This window comes from Erinaceus europaeus, chromosome 13 (genome assembly GCF_950295315.1).
Source record: "Erinaceus europaeus chromosome 13, mEriEur2.1, whole genome shotgun sequence".
NCBI lineage: Eukaryota > Metazoa > Chordata > Mammalia > Eulipotyphla > Erinaceidae > Erinaceus > Erinaceus europaeus.
In genome coordinates, this window is record NC_080174.1 from 87,368,324 (window position 1) to 87,387,716 (window position 19,393).

The 19,393-nt window shown below is 45.7% G+C and overlaps 1 protein-coding gene across 1 annotated transcript in view; it reads right to left on the minus strand.

The window, feature by feature from the left end:
• Positions 1-702: 702 nt before the first annotated feature.
• Positions 703-19,393, minus strand: part of WLS (Wnt ligand secretion mediator) — a 168,970-nt gene continuing 150,279 nt past the window's right edge. Inside the window, exon 12 of the mRNA XM_060206396.1 lies at positions 703-1,074. Coding sequence (XP_060062379.1) covers positions 1,058-1,074 — 17 coding nt within the window. The 3' untranslated portion in view covers positions 703-1,057. The remainder of the gene's footprint in view (positions 1,075-19,393) is intronic.

Consider the following 19,393-nt stretch of genomic DNA (forward strand, 5'->3'; position numbering starts at 1 on the left):
CCACCACCTGGCCCCAATTTAAATTTTCATAAAATAACAGAGAAGGATAAGAAGTCACATAGAATAAAATACATATCTTTATTTTTAAAAAATGATTTATTGGGGGGGTATTAATGGGTTGCAGTGGATATAGTTGCTGGCAAGTGTGTAAAATTTTGTAGTTTCCTGAAAACCACTCTCACTCGCCCCAGCTCAGATCCTTTTCCTCCTCCATCATGCACCAGGACTTGAGAGCCCCCCTTCCAGCACCCCCCCCCCCAGTCCTTTACTTTGGTGCAATTCTTCTTCTTCTAGCGTTTGCCCTTCTTCCGTAGCCAGTCAACAGCGTCAGGTTGAGCCTGATGTAAAGTTTCAAGACCTCCCTTGAATCTGGAGAGGTGGCAGTCGTTGACTATGTGGGTCATAGTCTGTCTGGAGCCGCAGGGGCAGTTTGGGTCATCTCTGGCCCCCCAGCGATGGAACATAGCGGCACACCGGCCATGGCCTGTTCGATAGCGATTGAGGAGGGCCCAATCATAACGTGCTAGGTCAAAGCCGGGTTGACGCTTGCAGGGGTCTGTGATGAGGTGTTGTTTGGTGCAATGCACATATATATTTCAACCTGGAAATATTGAAGCAGCTACTATACCAGTTATAATGAAGCAGTTGGTAAATGTTTCCTTTTGCTAGTAATGACTACATATGGATGCTAGGAAAGCAAGACAAGATCCAAATGACATTTATTAGTGACACTTTTTCTTTATATTTGTTATTGTGAGGTAAGGGGGAAGGGGGCATATTTTCACATATATACAAGTTGATTCAAAGTGACTGTAAATTGCTGTGGGAATCTTATGCCCTGGAATCTTACCCTCCTGCAGCCCATTGTGAATCACAAATAAAAAATAGGAAAAAAGACACAACTAAAACAGAATGAATATGACAGATGCAAGTTAGTTCAATGTGTTGTATTATTTACTCAAATAGCAGAAGCAGTGGCATTGATGAGAGATATTCTGAAGCAGTGAACGGTTTCTGGTTAAGTCCCGAAATAAGCCAGGAACAATCTTCAGCTAGTTTATTTGGGAGTTGCTCCTGGAAAAAAAACAGCTTATGTTAAATCCATGCAAAAAAGTATCCTATTTACACCTGGCTAAACACACACAATTACAACACACAAAGACCCAAGTTCAAGCCCCCGGCCCCCCACCTGCAGGGGGAAAGCTTCACGAGTGATGAAGCAGTCCTAGGTGCTGGTATCTCTCTGTCTCTTTCCCTCTCTAGCTCTCGCTTCCTTCTCAGTCTCTCTGTGTCTCTAGCCAATAGTAAATAAATAAGAAGATCTTAAAAAAAATAATAATAATATGTAAAAAAAAAAATGGGAGATATGTTTATGTAAATTCCTGATAGGACAGCATTCAGAATGAGTGTGGGACTCACAGCAGGGCACCAGCATTGGGATTTCCCTGTAAGTCCCAGTAGTGCATCTTCCCTTCACACTCAGCTCCTCTATGCCCACCAGGTCTTGGAACACCCTGCGGAGCATTGCCTTCCCAGTGCAGAACCTAGATCTTGAACTGGGAAGTACACAGCACAGTGGCTATTCCAAATTGAAGTTCATGCCGGAAGCACCCAAAGTCCCAGGTCCAACGTCCAGTACCACCTTAAGCCAGGGCTGAACGGGATCTTACTCTATCTTGGCTCTGTTGGAGAAACAAAACAAAACTCTGCCTTTTTCATCCCTCACCTCGTTTTCTCTCAACTCCATGAAAGGACAGCAGGGACCTTAAGGGACTTTAAAGGACACAGAAGGCCATTTGCAATACTGCTTCGTTGCTCACAAAGCCCTCTCCCCCCACGTGGGGAGCAGGGGCTTGAACCCTGGTCCTTGAACATGATAACATGTGTTATCTTCTGGGTGGTTCACCACCTGGCCCTCTTCCCTCCTTCACTTCCTGTCTCCTCCTTCCTTCCCTCCCTTCCTTCCTGCTGGCCTGGAGCCTGAGGCCCTTGACCTTTCTCAGGCAGGCCTCTCCACTCCCTCCTCCCACAGAGCCATCTCTGGTCGCCAAGCCTGGTCTTCTGCTCTGAGCAGTGCCAGGATCTATGAGAGATCTCACGATATCTTGTCTCTGTGGAAGCAGACCCTTCCTCTCCTCTGCCTGTCGCTTTTCACTGACCTAGAGGCAGCTGAGTCTCCTCCGTCTGGCACTGTTCCTACCCCTTTGGTTTGCCTTTGGGTTCCCAGCATGCGGGGTTTGGTCCTTTCCTAAACCTTGCCTCCATGAGTTCTGCAGTGATGCCTTCTGCCAGGCCCGTGGTGGGTATTCACTGTGCATTATGTAGTCAGACTCCTCCGCAAATCACTATCACATAGCAGAGTATTTTTTTTTAATCTCATTATGTTATTCAGAGATGGTTGCTAGGGAAACCAGTGTTCAGTTGATCAATTCTGTAATTGCCCTAAATTAGCTTTAGTATTTCATGCCCTTGCCTCGAAAGGATTTATGCTGATCTATCTTGGAAGCATTCACACTACCCATAAAGTTTCTTTCTTTCTTTCTTTTTTTCTTCCTTTTCTTCTACTGTTTTGCCAGAGAGCTAAAAAGGAATATGGAGTGAGTCAGCAAGGCTAAAAAGACATAACCTGGGAAGTCTATTAATCAGAAAACCCAAGGTGGTCTAATCAGGATCATGAATCAGATTGGAAAGCAGACCCCAGTGCTACCTTGGCCAGAAGTTTAAAGTCAAACACTTTTCTCTTAAAACATCCCTGTTAGGAAATCCGGCTTAGAGAGCTGTAGAAATAATAGTTAACCCATATCTGCAACCTTAGGAGAACTGCTAGACCTTACAGTCCAGGGACTGGGGATTCAGAACTCTGGTGGTGGGAACGGTGAGGAGTTGTACTCCTTATCTCATAATTTTGTAAATCAATATAAAATCATTAAAAAAAATAAAAATAATGGTGCACGTGGCGCAAAGAGCAAGGACCCCAGGTCGAGCCCCCAGCTCCCCACCTGCAGGGGAGTCACTTCACAGGCGGTGAAGCAGGTCTGCAGGTGTCTATCTTTCTCTCCCCCTCTCTTTCTTCCCCTCCTCTCTCCATTTCTCTCTGTCCTATCCAACAACAACGACATCAGTAATAACTACAACAATAAAACAACAAGGGCAACAAAAGGGAATAAACAAATATTTTAAAAATAAATAATAAAAATAAATAAAAATAATGGAGGAAAAAAGGAACTCTGTCTTGTACTGAATCAAAACAAAGTGCCTTCTCCCTCCAGCCTCTTCCATCCCTCCATCCTCTCCACAGACACTCCCAATTTTATATTGCCCTGAGGCAAGGGAGGAGTGTCTTGAGTTGTTTGTAGGAATTAACAAAAGAACTTCTCCAAAACAGAAGATTCCGGGTGCATCTGGGTGACAAGTCTAGCAGATGGAGACTTGTCTCAAGTGGCCTCCCCCAGGGCTCTGTTCTGGCTCCTACACTATTTAATATTTACATCAGTGACCTCCCAGAAACTTCTTCAAGGAAGTTCATCTACGCCGATGACATCTGCTGTGCAACTCAGGCATCCAAGTTCGACATCCTCGAGGAAACACTCACGAAAGACATGTCTCTGATATCTGATTACTGTAAAAAATGGCGACTAATCCCTAGCACTGCAAAAACGGTATCATCTGTTTTCCATCTACACCATGCCTCGGCCTCGAGTGAGCTTAATGTGCAGCTTGGCAATACGGCATGAATCCGGCATGAAGCCCAGCCAGTCTATCTTGGCATTACTCTCGATCGCACTCTGTCATTTCACAAACATCTCATAAAAACTGCAGCAAAGGTGGGCGCGAGGAGTCACATCATTGCAAGACTGGCCAGCTCCTCATGGGGCGCGAGCGCTTCCACACTGCGATCATCATCTCTGGCATTATGCTATTCCACTGCAGAATACTGTGCCCCAGGATGGTTCCGTAGCCCCCATGTCCACTTGGTCGATTCCAAATTATATTCCTCCATGAGGATCATTTCTGGAACCATCCGTTCCACCCCGGTTCCATGGCTGCCAGTTCTTAGCAACATCGCCCCGCCAGATATTCGTGGAGATGCGGCATCATCTAAGTTCATTTCCCACGTCTACACTCGACCGGACCTGCCAATATACACTGATATCTTCGCCCACCCTGTCCAACGCTTGACGTCTCGTCACCCAATCTGGTCCCCTACGCCTACACTGAACTTCTCTGTTCCAGACTTTTGGAAACAGAGCTGGCAGTCAGCTGAGGTAAAGAACAAACACCTCATCACAGACCCCTGCAAGTGTCAACCCGGCTTTGCCCTAGCACGTTATGATTGGGCCCTCCTCAATCGCTATGGAACAGGCCATGGACGGTGCGCCACTATGTTCCATCGCTGGGGAGCCAGAGACGACCCGAACTGCCCCCTGCGGCTCCAGACAGACTATGACCCACATAGTCAACGACTGCCACCTCTCCAGATTCAAGGGAGGTCTTGAAACTTGACATCAGGCTCAACCTGACGCTGTTGACTGACTACGGAAGAAGGGCAAACGCTAGAAGAAGAAGAACAAAAGGACTGTGCTTAGGTGATCTGAGGTGAAGGAGTTGGGGTTGCTGACAAGAGAACAAAGTGGAAGCCTCTTCCTGCTGGCCACAAACAGGGATGTTTGGTGGCCTTTGTTCCAGGAAGATTTGAGCACCTTGGAGTCCTCTCAGAGTCTCCCAAATCCTGCCTCTGTTACCTGCCTCTCTCCTCCACCCTTCCGCACACAGGCTAGAAAAAGCCAACACTCCTTGGAGGGCAGGGCAGCTGAACTCAGTGATGCTCCTTCTTTCTTGTCTCTTCCAATGGCAAGAGAATAAGTTTCCCTTGATGCGAAAGCTAGAGTGGCAGAATTTGGCTTTTGCTGGCACCTCACAATGGCTCCCACTGACCAGCTCCTGGTGGATTATATCTTCCTTGACTCAGTTAACTGGCCCAATGTCCAGAGGTCATTTTTTGAGCCCAAAGAGCCTTCCTCTGTCACATGTGCCTGCCACCTGCAATAGTATAGAAATGCCCACCTGTTGCCACAGAGAAAATTCATAACAAAGGGAAAGTCTTTATCATATGGCCCAGTGAGAAGGGGTTAATTTAGCAAAGTATTCTGATCTTTTTGTTTTTATTTATTTATTTATTTATTTATTTATTTATTTTCTCTTTTGTTATTACCCTTGTTGTTTTATTGGTGTAGTCATTGTTGTTATTGATGTCATTGTTGGATAAGACAGAGAGACATGGAGAGAAGAGGGGAAGACAGAGACGGGGAGAGAAAGATAGACACCTGCAGACCTGCTTCACCGCCTGTGAAGCGACTCCCCTGCAGGTGGGGAGCCGGGGGCTCGAACCAGGATCCTTATGCCGGTCCTTGCACTTTGCGCCATGTGCGCTTAACCCTCTGCACTACTGCTGGACTCCCAGTATTGATCTTATCTGCCTCATGGCAGCCTTTTCGATTCTAGATAGCAGGTAGGGATAGAGCTTTGCAGACCTGCATTTCTCTCCCTTGAGTTAAGTTTTCTCTAGTTTTTCTTTCATCAAAAATAGCTGGACCTTACCACAGATCCTCCCTTAGAAACTCCACCCTAGGGCTGCGGAGACAGCATGATGGCTGTGCAGAAACTTTCATGCTTGAATTTCTGAAGTCCCAGGTTCAATACTCCATACCATCATAAACCAGAGATAAGCAGTGATCTTGTCTTTCTCTATGTATTTTTTTATGTCTCTCAGTAAAATAAAAGAAAATATCAGGAAAATAGAAAAGAAATTCAATCCTTTGGTTTCCAGCAAGCTGTGCTTCTCCTGAACTCTTCCTCCAGCTGGGGACTCTACCTTCAGACCCCATGAAGAAGCAGTAGGGGAAAAGAGGGGCCGGGTGGTGGCACACCTGGTTGAACACACGTTATAATGCTTAGGGACTCAGGTTCAAGCCCCCCAATCCCCACCTGCAGAGGAAATACCTTGAGAGTGTTGAAACAGTGCTACAGATGTCTCTCTGTCTCTCTCCCTCTCCCTCTATCACTCTCTTCCCTCTTGATTTCTGGATGTCTCTATCCAAATTAAACAAAGACTTTTTAAAAAAAAAAGAAAAAGAACATTCTTTTTTTAAAAAAATATTTATTTAATTTATTCCCTTTTGTTGCCCTTGTTGTTTTATTGTTGTAGTTATTATTGTTGTTGTCGTTGTTGGATAGGACAGAGAGAAATGGAGAGAGGAGGGGAAGACAGAGAGGAGAGAAAGATAGACACCTGCAGACCTGCTTCACCACCTGTGAAGTGACTCCCCTGCAGGTGGGGAGCCGGGGTTCGAACCGGGATCCTTATGCCGGTCCTTGCGCTTTGCGCCACCTGCACTTAACCCGCTGCGCTACAGCCCGACTCCCGAAAAAGAACATTCTTTGATGTATGCAGTGTTTTATTATGCCTTTGTCTCTTGGGAACTTTATAATTTGTGTCTCATATAATAAAAATACATATCAGAGTGCAGACCCCAGACGCAGAGTGAGTAGCAGGAGAATCAGGCAGTGATTGCGACAGTGTCAGGCTCAGCGGCGGAAGGTAGACCCTGTGTGCGTCGGTTCACTGAGGACATTGTGCTCTCTCCTAGCAACATCACTATTCCATTAGTACTGTGGAATTTCACATTCAGCTGTGGCAGCCTCAGCAGGCTAGTGACTGTGATGGAACTTATAATTGGTGTATCTATTTTTCCCCCTCTCCTCTCTCTTTCTCTTCTTCCTTCCTTCCTTCCTTCCTTCCTTCCTTCCTTCCTTCCTTCCTTCTTTCCTTCCTCCCTCCCTCTGCTCGCTCTCTCTCTCTCTCTCTCTCTCTCTCTCTCTCATTCTTTCTTTACCAGAGCACAACTCAGTTCTGGCTAACGGGATTGAACCTGGGACCTCAGAGCCTCAGGCATGAGTGTCTCTTTGCATACCATTATGCTGTCTCCCCCTGCCTAACTGGTGACATTTCCAGGCTGTTTCTGCTTTGCTGATGCAGTACCATGAGACTCCCAACCCCACCTCCTTGGGCACTGTGGATGCAAGCTCTTTGCCTGCCTTTGAAGTCAAGGCCATGAGTTTATCTTCAGCATTGTAGGGACCGCAGCCTCATGCCTCTTGGTTTTGGGCACCTCTCCTGGTCTTGGAAACTAGCAGGATCCTGACTGTGGGTGAGATGTTTTATAAATATGTTCCCAGCCCCCAAACAAAGACCACCAAGAACAAAGCAGTGCTGTCTTTTCTTCTTAAAATATTTTATTTATTTATTTTCCCTTTTGTTGCTCTTGTTATTATTGTTGTTGTTACTGATGCCGTTGTTGTTGGATAGGACAGAGAGAAATGGAGAGAGAGGAGGGGAAGATAGAGAGGGGAAGAGAAAGACCCCTGCAGACCTGCTTTACCACCTGTGAAGGGACTACCCTGCAGGTGGGGAGCCAGGGGCTCGAACCGGGATCCTTATGCTGGTCCTTGCGCTTTGCACCACGTGTGCTTAACCCGCTGCGCTGCCGCCCAAATCCCAAAAAATGCAGTGACACAAAAATAAAATCCCACTAAAGAAGAGAGCAAAAATGTGCCACGCCAAAATATGTCCTTGGTAGAGGTGATTTTTTTATAGGGAGGAATCTGGAGGCAGAATGAAGAGTATCTTTGAGATAAAAGCATCTCCTGGGAGACTATGGTCTCTGCAAAGGTGGAGCTTTGTCTTGCTTGTGTCTGTGGTGGTATGTGATAAGCCTAGACTGTGCATGGACTCTGCAGCACACAAGGGTCTGCCCAAGCCCACTTAGGACTAGTTGGCCACTGGTCTAGACTTTAGGGTCAGTAGGGCTGTAGACATTCTGTTCTCACCTTGCTTGTGCGTGGGAGCTGAATGGTTCCTGCAAATAAGGTTAGACAGACTTCCAAGAAGAGACCATCACAGGCTCCCTAGGACTGTTTGCACACTGGAGCTGGCTTGCTTTCTCAGATAGACTACCCTGGGGCTTTGTCAGTCCTGTGTGAAGCTCGGCAGTGCCCTCTTTTGGATACACCAGGAATGCTCATGACAGGTTCCTCTGAAGAAACTGCCTTTGTCAGAAAACCAAGAACCCTGGGTTGTTCCTGAAGGCCACTGGACCACCAGCAGCCTTGGCAAAGCCCGTGCAGAGAAATGCTCTGAAGAAAGTAGGCCTAGCGTCCAAAACTGGGTGGGAGGGGTAACAGCTGGCTGTCAGCGCTCACTTGCCTTCTTGGTCAGCTGTTCTCCTGCAGCCCATGAACTACACAACTCTTGGCTAGACTTTCCCGCTCCGTATCAATATGAAGGCCAAGCCCTGTCTGACTCCCTGTGACTGCCTCACTGTACATATCTCCCAGACCTTAGTTAGAAAGAACTGGGGCTGGGGGCTGGGTTTACATGCATGGCATGGCTTTGTATATCCTGCTTCCAATTTATTTATTTATTTGCCTCCAGGATTAACTCTGGAGGTTCGGTGCCAGCACTACAAATTCACTGCTCCTGGTGGCCACCCCCACCCCCATTTTATTGGATAGGACGGAGAAATTTTGAGAGAGGAGAGGGAAATAGAGAAGGGGAGAGAAAGAAAGACACCTGCAGACCCGCTTCACTGCTTGTGAGGTGACCCTCCTGCACATTTTGTTTCCAATTTGTTTTATAGTCACGGCACTCCAGCTTGCCTTCCGTGCAGACTACCTGAATCATTGCCTCTCAGACAATGTGGTGATATGTTCCTTCCTTCCTTCCTTCCTTCCTTCCTTCCTTCCTTCCTTCCTTCCTTCTTTCTCTTTCTTTCTTTCTTTCTTTCTTTCTTTCTTTCTTTCTTTCTTTCTTCCTTTCTCTCTTTCTTTCTTCGTATCTTTCTTTCTTCCTTCCTTTCTTTCTTTCTCTCTTTTAGCTACAGAGAGGCAAAGAGAGAACGAGACACTGCAGGACACAGGACAGGACTTGCACATGGCAAAGCCTCACACCGTTCGAGCCTGTTTTGGGCATTCTATCTTTTTTTTTTTTTTTTTTTTTTACATTTTTTATTAGTGATTTGATATCGATTTACAAAGTTACAGGTCAACAGGGATGTAATCCCACACCGTTCCCATCACCAGAGCTCTAAATCCCAAGTCCCTTCACTGCAAGCTGCCACAGCTCTCCTGAGGTTACAGATATGGGTTAACTGCCGGCTCTACAACTGTCCATCCACATTTGGATAATTTGTCCCTTCTTTCTTCCAGCTCGAATCCTCTCTACCCCTCCAAGCCACATACAACCCTATTAGTACATCCAAATAGTTCTCTCTCTTTTTTTTTTGTCCCCTCTCTCTGGGACCTGGTGAAGCTGGAGTTCAGAGCCCTCTTATCCACTACCCCCACCCCCATCACTTCTCCCCCACTGGGAGCATAAATCAAAGTTGTTTTGGGGGGAGCAGAAGGTAGGAGTTCCGGCTTCTGTAATTGCTTCTCTTCCACTGAAATTGGGCATTGGCAGGTGGGTCTATATCCTCATCCTGTCTCTGTCTTTCCCTAGTGAGGCCGGGCTCTGGGGAGGGGAGGTTCCAGCACACGTTGGTGAGGTCATCTGCCTGGAGAAGTCAGGGTAGAATTATGGTCGAGCCTGGCATTTTATCTTCCTGCTCTCTCACACTCTTCCTTTAACCTCCCTGCTATCCAACTCCTGGAAGGCTCAGCTCTTTTTCACTTATCTGGAAAGCCCTCTCTGAGATCGCCTCAGCTTGTAAAAATCACTGGAGACCCCTCACTAGGTCTACAATCACTAGTTACATAGCTCACGCATTAGCTGTCACGCTGCCTGTGAAGACTTAAGCTTCTTGAGGACGGGAAACTTCGTTGAAGAAGACTTGACCGCCACCCCCTGCTCCCCAGCTGTCTCTCATATAAGAACCTCTCTAGGCAGTTCCAAAGCAACAAGTAATTTCTCATTCCTTTGGATCCAAAACAGACAGTCTGTTGAAGATTAGCAGTCTGACTCCTTGCCTGGAATGGCGATGGGAGCCAAGGGCAAGGCTGAAGCTGATTCAGTGAAGTCGGTTTAGTTTACTGCCCATGAGCTTGGCCTGGAAAGCTTTTGTCACATCTTTTCACAAAAATGACTGGCAAAGTACATGGCTGAAGCTGCCAGAAAGCATTATTTTCATAGGTTGTTGGGGTCTTCCAGGTAAGTAGGCTGAGTCAAACTTGTGAGTAAAAAAAATAAAATAAAATAAAGGGGGCTGGGTGGTGGCGCACCTGGTTGAACACACGTTACAATGTGTAATGACCCGGGTTCGAGCCCCCAGTCCCCACCTGCAGGGGGAAGGCTTTGAAAGTGGTGAAGCAGTGCTGCAGATGTCTCTCTGTCTCTCTCCCTCACCTCCTTCCCTCTCTATTTCTGGCTGTCTCTATCCAATAAGTAAAGATAATAAAAAATTTTAAATGAACTAAAATAAAACACAGGCTTTATACGGTTTTGAAGATCCGTTTTTTTATCTTTATTTAGTTTTTAATACTCATTATTGGGTAGAGACAGACAGAAATTGAGAGGGCAGGGGATGCTAGAGAGGGAAAGGGACAGAGAGACACCTGCAGCCCTACTTCACTATTCGTGAAGATTTCCGCCTACAGGTGGGGACCAGGGGCTTGAATCCGGGTCCTCACTCACTGTGATGTGTGCACTTAACCAAGTGTGCCACCGCCTGGCACCTGGTTTTAAAACTCTGTGTGAGTTTTCAGTGATTTGGACTAGTTAAGGCGCCCGGCTAGCGTGGGGGTGCCTTCTTCCCAGGCACGTGCTCTCTGGGTTGGAGAGAACTTAACCGGAGCCAGCCTGGGCTGCTGCTTACTCAGCGATGTGGGAGAAAGACCAGGAACTTGTGGCAGAGTGGGAACGCAATGTGTCTTTATTGATCAGAGACAACACTTTTATAGGACAGACACGGAAGTGGGAAAAGGAAATGGCTAGGAAAGGGGGTGGAGAAAAGGAAAAAGCCGGCTAAGGTAGAAACATCCTTAGTAACTGTTGCAAAGGTTTTAACCGGTGGAATTAATGTTACCCTGCAGGCAGGGTGAGTCTCGAAGTAGAAAGAAGATAGATCAAAAGTATGGAATTGGGTGGGGATCTTTCAGGCAAAACAATGATTATGTAAATAGGCCATAGCATCAGGAATTCAGGGGAGCTGGCTTAATGCCCGACATTAAGGACTCAAATCCAATACAACTCATCATGAAAAATGTTTTAGAAAATGTCTTCCAAAGAGGAAATTCGCCACAGTATCCTGAAAATACAATCACTCCACAGGTGATGAGAGAGTTTGCTCTGTTTCAGGAACAGTCCTCATGCATATGCCCTGCTGGGGCATATGCATGATGCTCTGGCCTCAAGGCACCGCATGCATGTCAGCCCCCTCCAGCCGGCTACCTAGTTCACGCCCCTGGCTCCCAGGACAGGAGCAGAGAAGTCAGGACTGCAACAGGGAAGTCACAGGATCTCCTGGGGCAGGAAACAGAGTGCACAGTTCTCTCTCTCTTCCAATCCCACCATGTAAAGTGGGGTCTTGGGCTAGCAGACTCAGCCCCAGGGAGAGGAAACAAAAATGGGAATGGAGAGCTCCACGTCCCTCACACCAATGCTGCCATAGTGGGTCCAGGAAATTAGCTGATTCCCTATGTGGCTGAGCCAAAGTCATGCAGCATATGTTCTCCTTTCCAGACAAGATGCTCCTGGCTGCATGATACTGGAAGGGCGCTGTGGCTGTGAGGAAGAGTAGGGCAGCTGCTGGCATTCATCAGGAGGTCAAGGACAGGCTCTGGAGTGGTCCCGGAGGTGGCGCGGTGGTAAAGCTTTGGACTCTCAAGCATGAGGTCCCGAGTTGGATCCCTGGAGGCACATGTCTGCCGGAAAGAACCAGAGGGATGTCTGGTTCTTTCTCTTTCCTCCTATCTTTCTCATAAATAAATAAAATCTTAAAAAAAAAAAAGAAAGAACAGGCTCTGGAATCAGACTGAGTCAGAAAAGGCTCAGCTATGACTTTGACTGTGTCACCTTGCGGCACACAAATGCAACCCTCTGTCATTCTTCATCTTCTTTTATTTTATTTTATTTATTTATTTTAGTAATTTTACTTATTTTATTTTGTTTATTTATTTATTTATTTTATTAATTTTACTTCTTTTATTAATTTTACTTATTTTATTAATTTTACTTATTTTATTTTATTTATTTTATTTTGTTTATTTTATTTACTTTATTTTATTTTATTTTTTTGCCTCCAGGGTTACTGCTGGGACTCAGTGCCTGCACCATGAATCCACTGCTCCTGGAGGCCATCCCCCCCCCCCTTTCATTGCCCTTGTTGTTGTAGCCTAGTTGTGGTTATTATTGTTGTTGTTCCTTGTTGGATAGGACAGAGAGAAATCGAGAGAGGAGGGGAAGACAGAGAGGGGGAGAGAAAGAGAGACACCTGCAGACCTGCTTCACCGTCTATGAAGTGACTCCCCTGCAGGTGGGGAGCTGGGGGCTCAAACCAGGATACCTACGCCATTTCCTGCACTTTGCACCACATGCACTTAACCTGCTTTGCTACTGCCTGACCCCCCTTCATTAGTTTTTTCAAAACATTTCCACTAGGGTTATCTCTGGGTCTCAGTGCCTGCCTGATGAGTCTACTTCCCCACCCCCACCTTTACATAAATTCATTTTGAGAGAGAAAGAAATTGAATAGGAAGGGGGAGATAGAAAGGGAGAGAGAGAGGGAGAGAGAGAGGAAGGGAGGGAGGGAGAGGGAGAAGGAAAGGGAGGGAGGGAGAGGGAGAAGGAAAGGGAGAGAGAGAGAGGGAGAAGGAAAGGGAGAGAGAGAGATGCAGAACCCCCAGATCCTGGCACCAGGTAATGTGTGTTCTACCAGACGCACCACCACCTGTTTCCTATCTTCCTCTTTAAAATGGGAGAAATAGTCATACCTACCTTAATGGATTGGTTTGAGGATTAAAAAATATGAATTGATAATATCAAGCCATTAAAACACCACAAAACAATAAATTATCTAGGAGTAAACCTAACCAAAGAAGTGAAAAAGACTTGTATACTGAAAATTATGAGTCACTACTCAAGGAAATTGAAAAAGACACAAAGAAGTGGAAAGATATTCCATGTTCATGGGTTGGAAGAATTGACATCATCAAAATGAATATACTACCCAGAGTGATCTACAAATTTAATGCTATCCCCATCAAGATCCTAAGCACATTTTTTTAGGAGAATAGAACAAATGCTACAAATGTTTATCTGGAACCAGAAAAAAAGACCTAGAATTGCCCAAACAATCTTGAGAAAAAAGAACAGAACTGGAGGCATCACACTCCCAGATCTCAAACTATATTATAGGGCCACTGTCATCAAAACTGCTTGGTACTGGAACATGAATAGACACACTGACCAGTGGAATAGACTTGAGATCCCAGAAGTGATCCCCCACACCTATGGACATCTAATCTTTGACAAAGGGGCCCAGACTATTCAATGGTGAAAGCAGAGTCTCTTCAACAAATGGTGTTGGAAACAATGGGTTGAAACATGCAGAAGAATGAAACTGAATCACTTTATTTCACCAAATACAAAAGTAAACTCCAAGTGGATCAAGGACTTGGATATTAGACCACAATCTATCAGATACTTAGAAGAAAATATTGGCAGAACTCTTTTCCGCATACATTTTAAAGACATCTTCAGTAAAATGAATCCAATTACAAAGAAGACTAAGACAAGTATAAACCTATGGGACTACATCAAATTAAAAAGCTTCTTCACAGCAAAAGAAACCACTACCCAAACCAAGAGACCCCTCACAGAATGGGAGAAGATCTTTACATACCATACATCACACAAGAGTTTAATAAACAACATATATAAAGAGCTTGCCAAACTCAACAACAAGACAACAAATAGCCCCATCCAAAAATGGGGGGAGGACATGGACAGAATATTCACCACAGAAGAGATCCAAAAGGCTGAGAAACACATGAAAAAATGCTCCAAGTCTCTGATTATCAGAGAAATGCAAATAAAGACAACAATGAGATACCACTTCACTCCTGTAAGAATGTCATACAACAGAAAAGGTAGCAGCAGCAAATGCTGGAGAGGGTGTGGGGTCAAAGGAACCCTCCTACACTGCTGGTGGGAATGTAAATTGCCCAGCCTCTGTGGAGAACAGTCTGGAGAACTCTCAGAAGGCTAGAAATGGACCTACCCTATGACCCTACAATTCCCCTCCTGGGGATATATCCTAAGGAACCCAACACATCCATCCAAAAAGATCTGTGTACACATATGTTCTTGGCAGCACAATTTGTAATAGCCAAAACCTGGAAGCAACCCAGGTGTCCAACAACAGATGAGTGGCTGAGCAAGTTGTGCTATATATACACAATCGAGTACTACTCAGCTGTAAAAATTGGTGACTTCACCGTTTTCAGCCGATCTTGGATGGACCTTGAAAAAATCATGTTGAGTGAAATAAGGATGAATATGGGATGATCTCACTCTCAGGCAGAAGTTGAAAAACAAGATCAGAAAAGAAAACACAAGTAGAACCTGAAATGGAATTGGCGTATCGCACCAAAGTAAAAGACTCTGGGGTGGGTGGGTGGGGAGAATACAGGTCCAAGAAGGATTCAGAGGACCTAGTGGGGGTTGTATTGTTATATGGGAAACTGGGGAATGTTATGCATGTACAAACTATTGTACTTATTGTTGAATGTAAAACATTAATTCCCCAAAAAAGAAAGAAAGAAAAAAAAAACACCTGATACACACAGCAAGGATTCCATGATTGCTAGCTATCATAATTGCAGTTGTTATTTATTTATTTATTTCCATTTGTTGTCCTTGTTGTTTAATTGTTGTAGTTATTGTTGTCATTGTTGGATAGGACAGAGAGAAATGGAGCGAGGAGGGGAAGACAGAGAGGGGGAGAGAAAGACAGACACCTGCAGACCTGCTTCACTGCCTGTGAAGCAACTCCCCTGCAAGTGGGAAGTGGGGGCTCAAACCGGGATCCTTATTCCGGTCCTTGTGCTTTGCGCCATCTGCGCTTAACCAATTGCAGTTGTTATTAAGGTTCATGAAGACAGGAATCTTTGCTTACTGGTCTGTTTTAGAACCATGCCAAATACTTCATGGGTGCTTCATTAATAGCTGTTGGGTAAATAAAGACTATTCTAACCATCAAATCAAACAGATACAGACACTATTTACTCGAGCCAGCAGAGGGTAGCAAATAGCTACAATGAACACTAATGCAAGGGAGGTTATTTATTTATTTTTATTTATTTATTATTAGTGATTTAATATTGATTTACAAAACTATGAGACACCAGGGGCATAACACCACACTGTTCACACCTGTTGGTCTGCTTCTAAATTCTGCTTCTAAGACCCCTTCTGTTTCATTGGTTTGGTCCCCCCTGCTTGGCACTGCATTCTATTTACATAACCACTGTTAACTAAGCACCCCCTGCCTCCGGGACATTGGTTTAATCCTTACTGGTTCCTGGGTTTTTTCCTTCTCCCCACCCCCTATCCTACGTACATCCTTTTCAGACCTGACTCTTCCGCCTTGGGATAGATAAGGACAAGATTGTGATTAGAGATAGCTTAGATTGTGCTGCGTTCCACATGAATAAAGACTGAACTGCCTACCACTCAGCCATGAGTCCCTGGTCGTCCTCTCTCCTGCCAGCGACAACAGCAGAGTTCTGTGTCCCCATCTTGAAAGGTTAAAAGGACTGTTTCAGGGACCGGGCAGTGGAGCAGCTGGTTAAGCCAACACATCACAGTGCATAAGGACTGAGGTTCAAACCCCTGGCTCCCACCTGCAGGGGAAAATCTTCACGAGTGGTGAAGCAGGGCTGCAGGTGTCTCTCTGTCTCACTCCCTCTCTATCTCCCCTCCCCCTTTTCAATTTCTCTCTGTCAATATTATGTTAATAAATACAAAGATTACAAAAGGGTGGGGCTGCTCCTTCACAACCAGATGGTGCGTTGAAACACTGCCATCGCACCTGTGTGCCAGCCAGAACTACTGGGAGAAGTTCTAGCTAATAACTAACCTTGGTCCAGCTTTTTCTCACAGGCTCAGTTTATTCTCAAGCAAAGTTGCTAGGCTGTTCATTTATTTATTCTTCTGCTCACTCATGTCTGCACGCTTGCTTTTTCTGACCCAGGATGCGTCCTCCTTCTCCACACTGTACCTTCAGTCTTTGTACTGATGGGGCCCACACCGGTGATCTAGTAGACTGGCGTAAAGAAGGCATCATACATTTTCTAATCAAATTTTATTACTTAGACCTAGACATCCTCCTCTCCTACCCCTACTTCACATCATTCAATCACTCTATTTATTCAACTGACTCCACGAAGCAAAGTAAGAAATATCTCCTAGATCTGGTGGTGGGAATTGTGTGGAGTTGTACCCCTCTTATCCTATGGTTTTGTCAATGTTTCATAAATAAAAATAGAAAGAAAAAAAAGAGAAATATCTCCTAATCTCTTCTGACAGTATCAGCATTATTGTCACCCCTTGGTAATCATTTCTTAAAAGTCTTTCAAAGAATCTTTATTTATGTATTGGCTAGAGACTGTCAGAAATTGAGAGGTTAGGGGAGATAGAGAGGGAGAGAGGCAGAGAGACACCTGCAGCAGTGCTTTACATTCGAAGAGCTTTCCCCTTGCAGGTGGGGACTGGGGGCTTGAACTTTGTGTTGTAATATGTGCACTCAACCAGATTTGCCACCACACCAGCCCTCCCCTTGATAGTCTTTAGAAGAAAAAAGGTTAGCCAAGAGATATTACTGGCAAAACATATATATATCAACTAAAAGACAATTATTGTCTCTATGGCAACCTTTCTTTGACTCATCAAATGCAGTAAAACTCAAGGCTAACTTAGACCTCACTAAAATCCTGTGTGTTTCCTTCCCAGATTGATTCTAGACCAATCTGGATACAGGAAGTGACAGTCAGGCTTTAACAGCTGGGAGGAAATTCAAGCTGTTAGGATAGAGAAGAGACGAAAAAAGTTGGGAAAAGGGAGTTGGGCGGTAGCGCAGCGGGTTAAGCGCATGTGGGGCAAAGCACAAGGACTGGTGTGAGGATCCCGGTTCAATCCCCCTGCTCCCCACCTGCAGGGGAGACGCTTCATAGGCAGTGAATCAGGTCTGCAGGTGTCTGTCTTTCTCTCCCCCTCTCTCTCTCTGTCTTTCCCTCCTCTCTCCAGTTCTCTCTGTCCTATCCAACAATGACATCAATAACAACAACAATAATAACTACAACAATAAAACAACAAGGGAAAGAAAAAGGAAATAAATATATTTTTTAAAAAGGCTGGAAAAGGGAAGAGACAGATGTTGTTGAGGTGGTCTGGTGTCGGGCTGCACTGCGGAGAAGAGAGCGGACGTCCAGAGCAAAGGGGTACACAAATCTTTATAATAGGATGGGGGGGAGGTTTGGTTCAGACCACGTGGAGCCAGCCAGCAACGGCCAACCACGGGGGAGAGCAGGGAGCGAGACCTCAGAGAGGGAGAGCCGAGAGCCCGGAGAGAGAGAGAGCCGAGAGCCCAGAGAGAGAGAGGGGAGGGGTGAGGGGGCTTTTTATTGGGCGACAACCAGGGGTGCCGTGTAGGGCCAGGATTGGTTGAAAGGGGGCACTCTAGGATTTAGCAGGGCATAGAAAAACCTGGGGGCGGAGACTGCATCAGAATAAGTCCTCAGCAACAGACAGGCTCACTTAATGGTGGCCTCTCTGGCTACTACCAGGCCACCCCAACATCTGGGGCCCAAGTCAGGTTATCCTAGGATTCCCCCATAGATACAATGGGCCTGGATCTCTAACAGACCCCTCTCTTCACCATCCCTGGTCACTCCCATCAGGAACAACATCATTAGCCCTTTCAAGGACCTTTCTGGGTCCTTGCCCTCACTGTAAAGTGGCAATGGTGGGGACTGCCCTACTTCCCAAAGGGAGGCTGGGCCAGCCTGCTTTGCCACTTGAGGAAGGCGGGTCCCGAAATGAGAGCAGCCTAGAATGTTCCCAGATGTGACCATGGGCTGTGAGCTCAGACTGACAGGGACTCAGAGGTCACGCAGGCTCCTGTGCTAAATGTGAATAGATACGGGCCCTGGGTCAGACTGATGTGGTACACAGTATATATTTTTCTTCAAGTTTGGGAGCTACTCTCTGCCCTAATCCAGCTTTCTTGTTCTGTGCTCCACTCTGACACCATATTCTCAGACAATATTTAGCCCTCCTCTATGTTAACTATCAAGCTCAGGCAAAAATCACTAAAGTCATGGGCCCCTAGGAACACCTTCCTATCTTTTTTTTTTTGTTGTTGTTGTTGGATAGGACAGAGAGAAATGGAGAGAGGAGGGGGAAACAGAGAGAGGGAGAGAAAGACAGACACCTGCAGACCTGCTTCACCACCTGTGAAGCGAACCCCCTGCAGGTGGGGAGCCCAGGGCTTGAACCGGTATCCTTCCACCGTCCTGGCACTTTGCACCACGTGCACTTAACCCTCTGTGCTATCGCCTGACTCCCTGACAAGTTACTTCTTTAAAATTCTAGATTCTGAACCAGGTGATGTAACTGGTTTGTTTTCTATGCTATTTGTCTGGCTTTTTTTTTTCTTAAAAAATTTTTTTTTTATTATCTTTATTTAATGGATAGAGACAGCCAGTAATCAAGAGGGGAGGGGATGATAGAGAGGGAGAGAGACAGAGAGACACCTGCAGCCCTGTTTCACCACTCATGAAGCTTTACCCCTGCAGGTGGGGACTGGGGGCTGGAACTCGGGTCCTTGAGCACTGTAATGCATATGCCACCACCCAGCCCCCGATACTGAATAATTTTCAACAATCTTATTAAACAACTTACTATCCTAAGACCCCATTCCACAGACTATTTCTTTCTGGTTCCTATCTTTTTTTAAAATTTAATTTAATTTATTTATTAATGAGAAAGGAGGAGAGAGAAAGAATCAGACATCACTCTGGTACATGTGCTACCAGGGATTGAACTCAGGACCTCATGCTTAAGAGTCCAATGCTTTATCCACTATGCCATCTCCTGGACCACTCTGGTTCCTATCTATTAAGCATTTTTCCCTGCCTCATAACTTAACGCCATTCAGACACCCAAATGAGGACGCTACTATGATTCCATCATGAACTCCATGAACAGATGACCTCACCAACGTGACCAGAACCTCACTGCCCCCCCCAGAATCTTGCCCCACTAGGGAAAGATAGAAATAGGCTGGGGGTGTGGATCCACCTGCCAACACCCATGTCCAATGGAGAAGCAATCACAGCT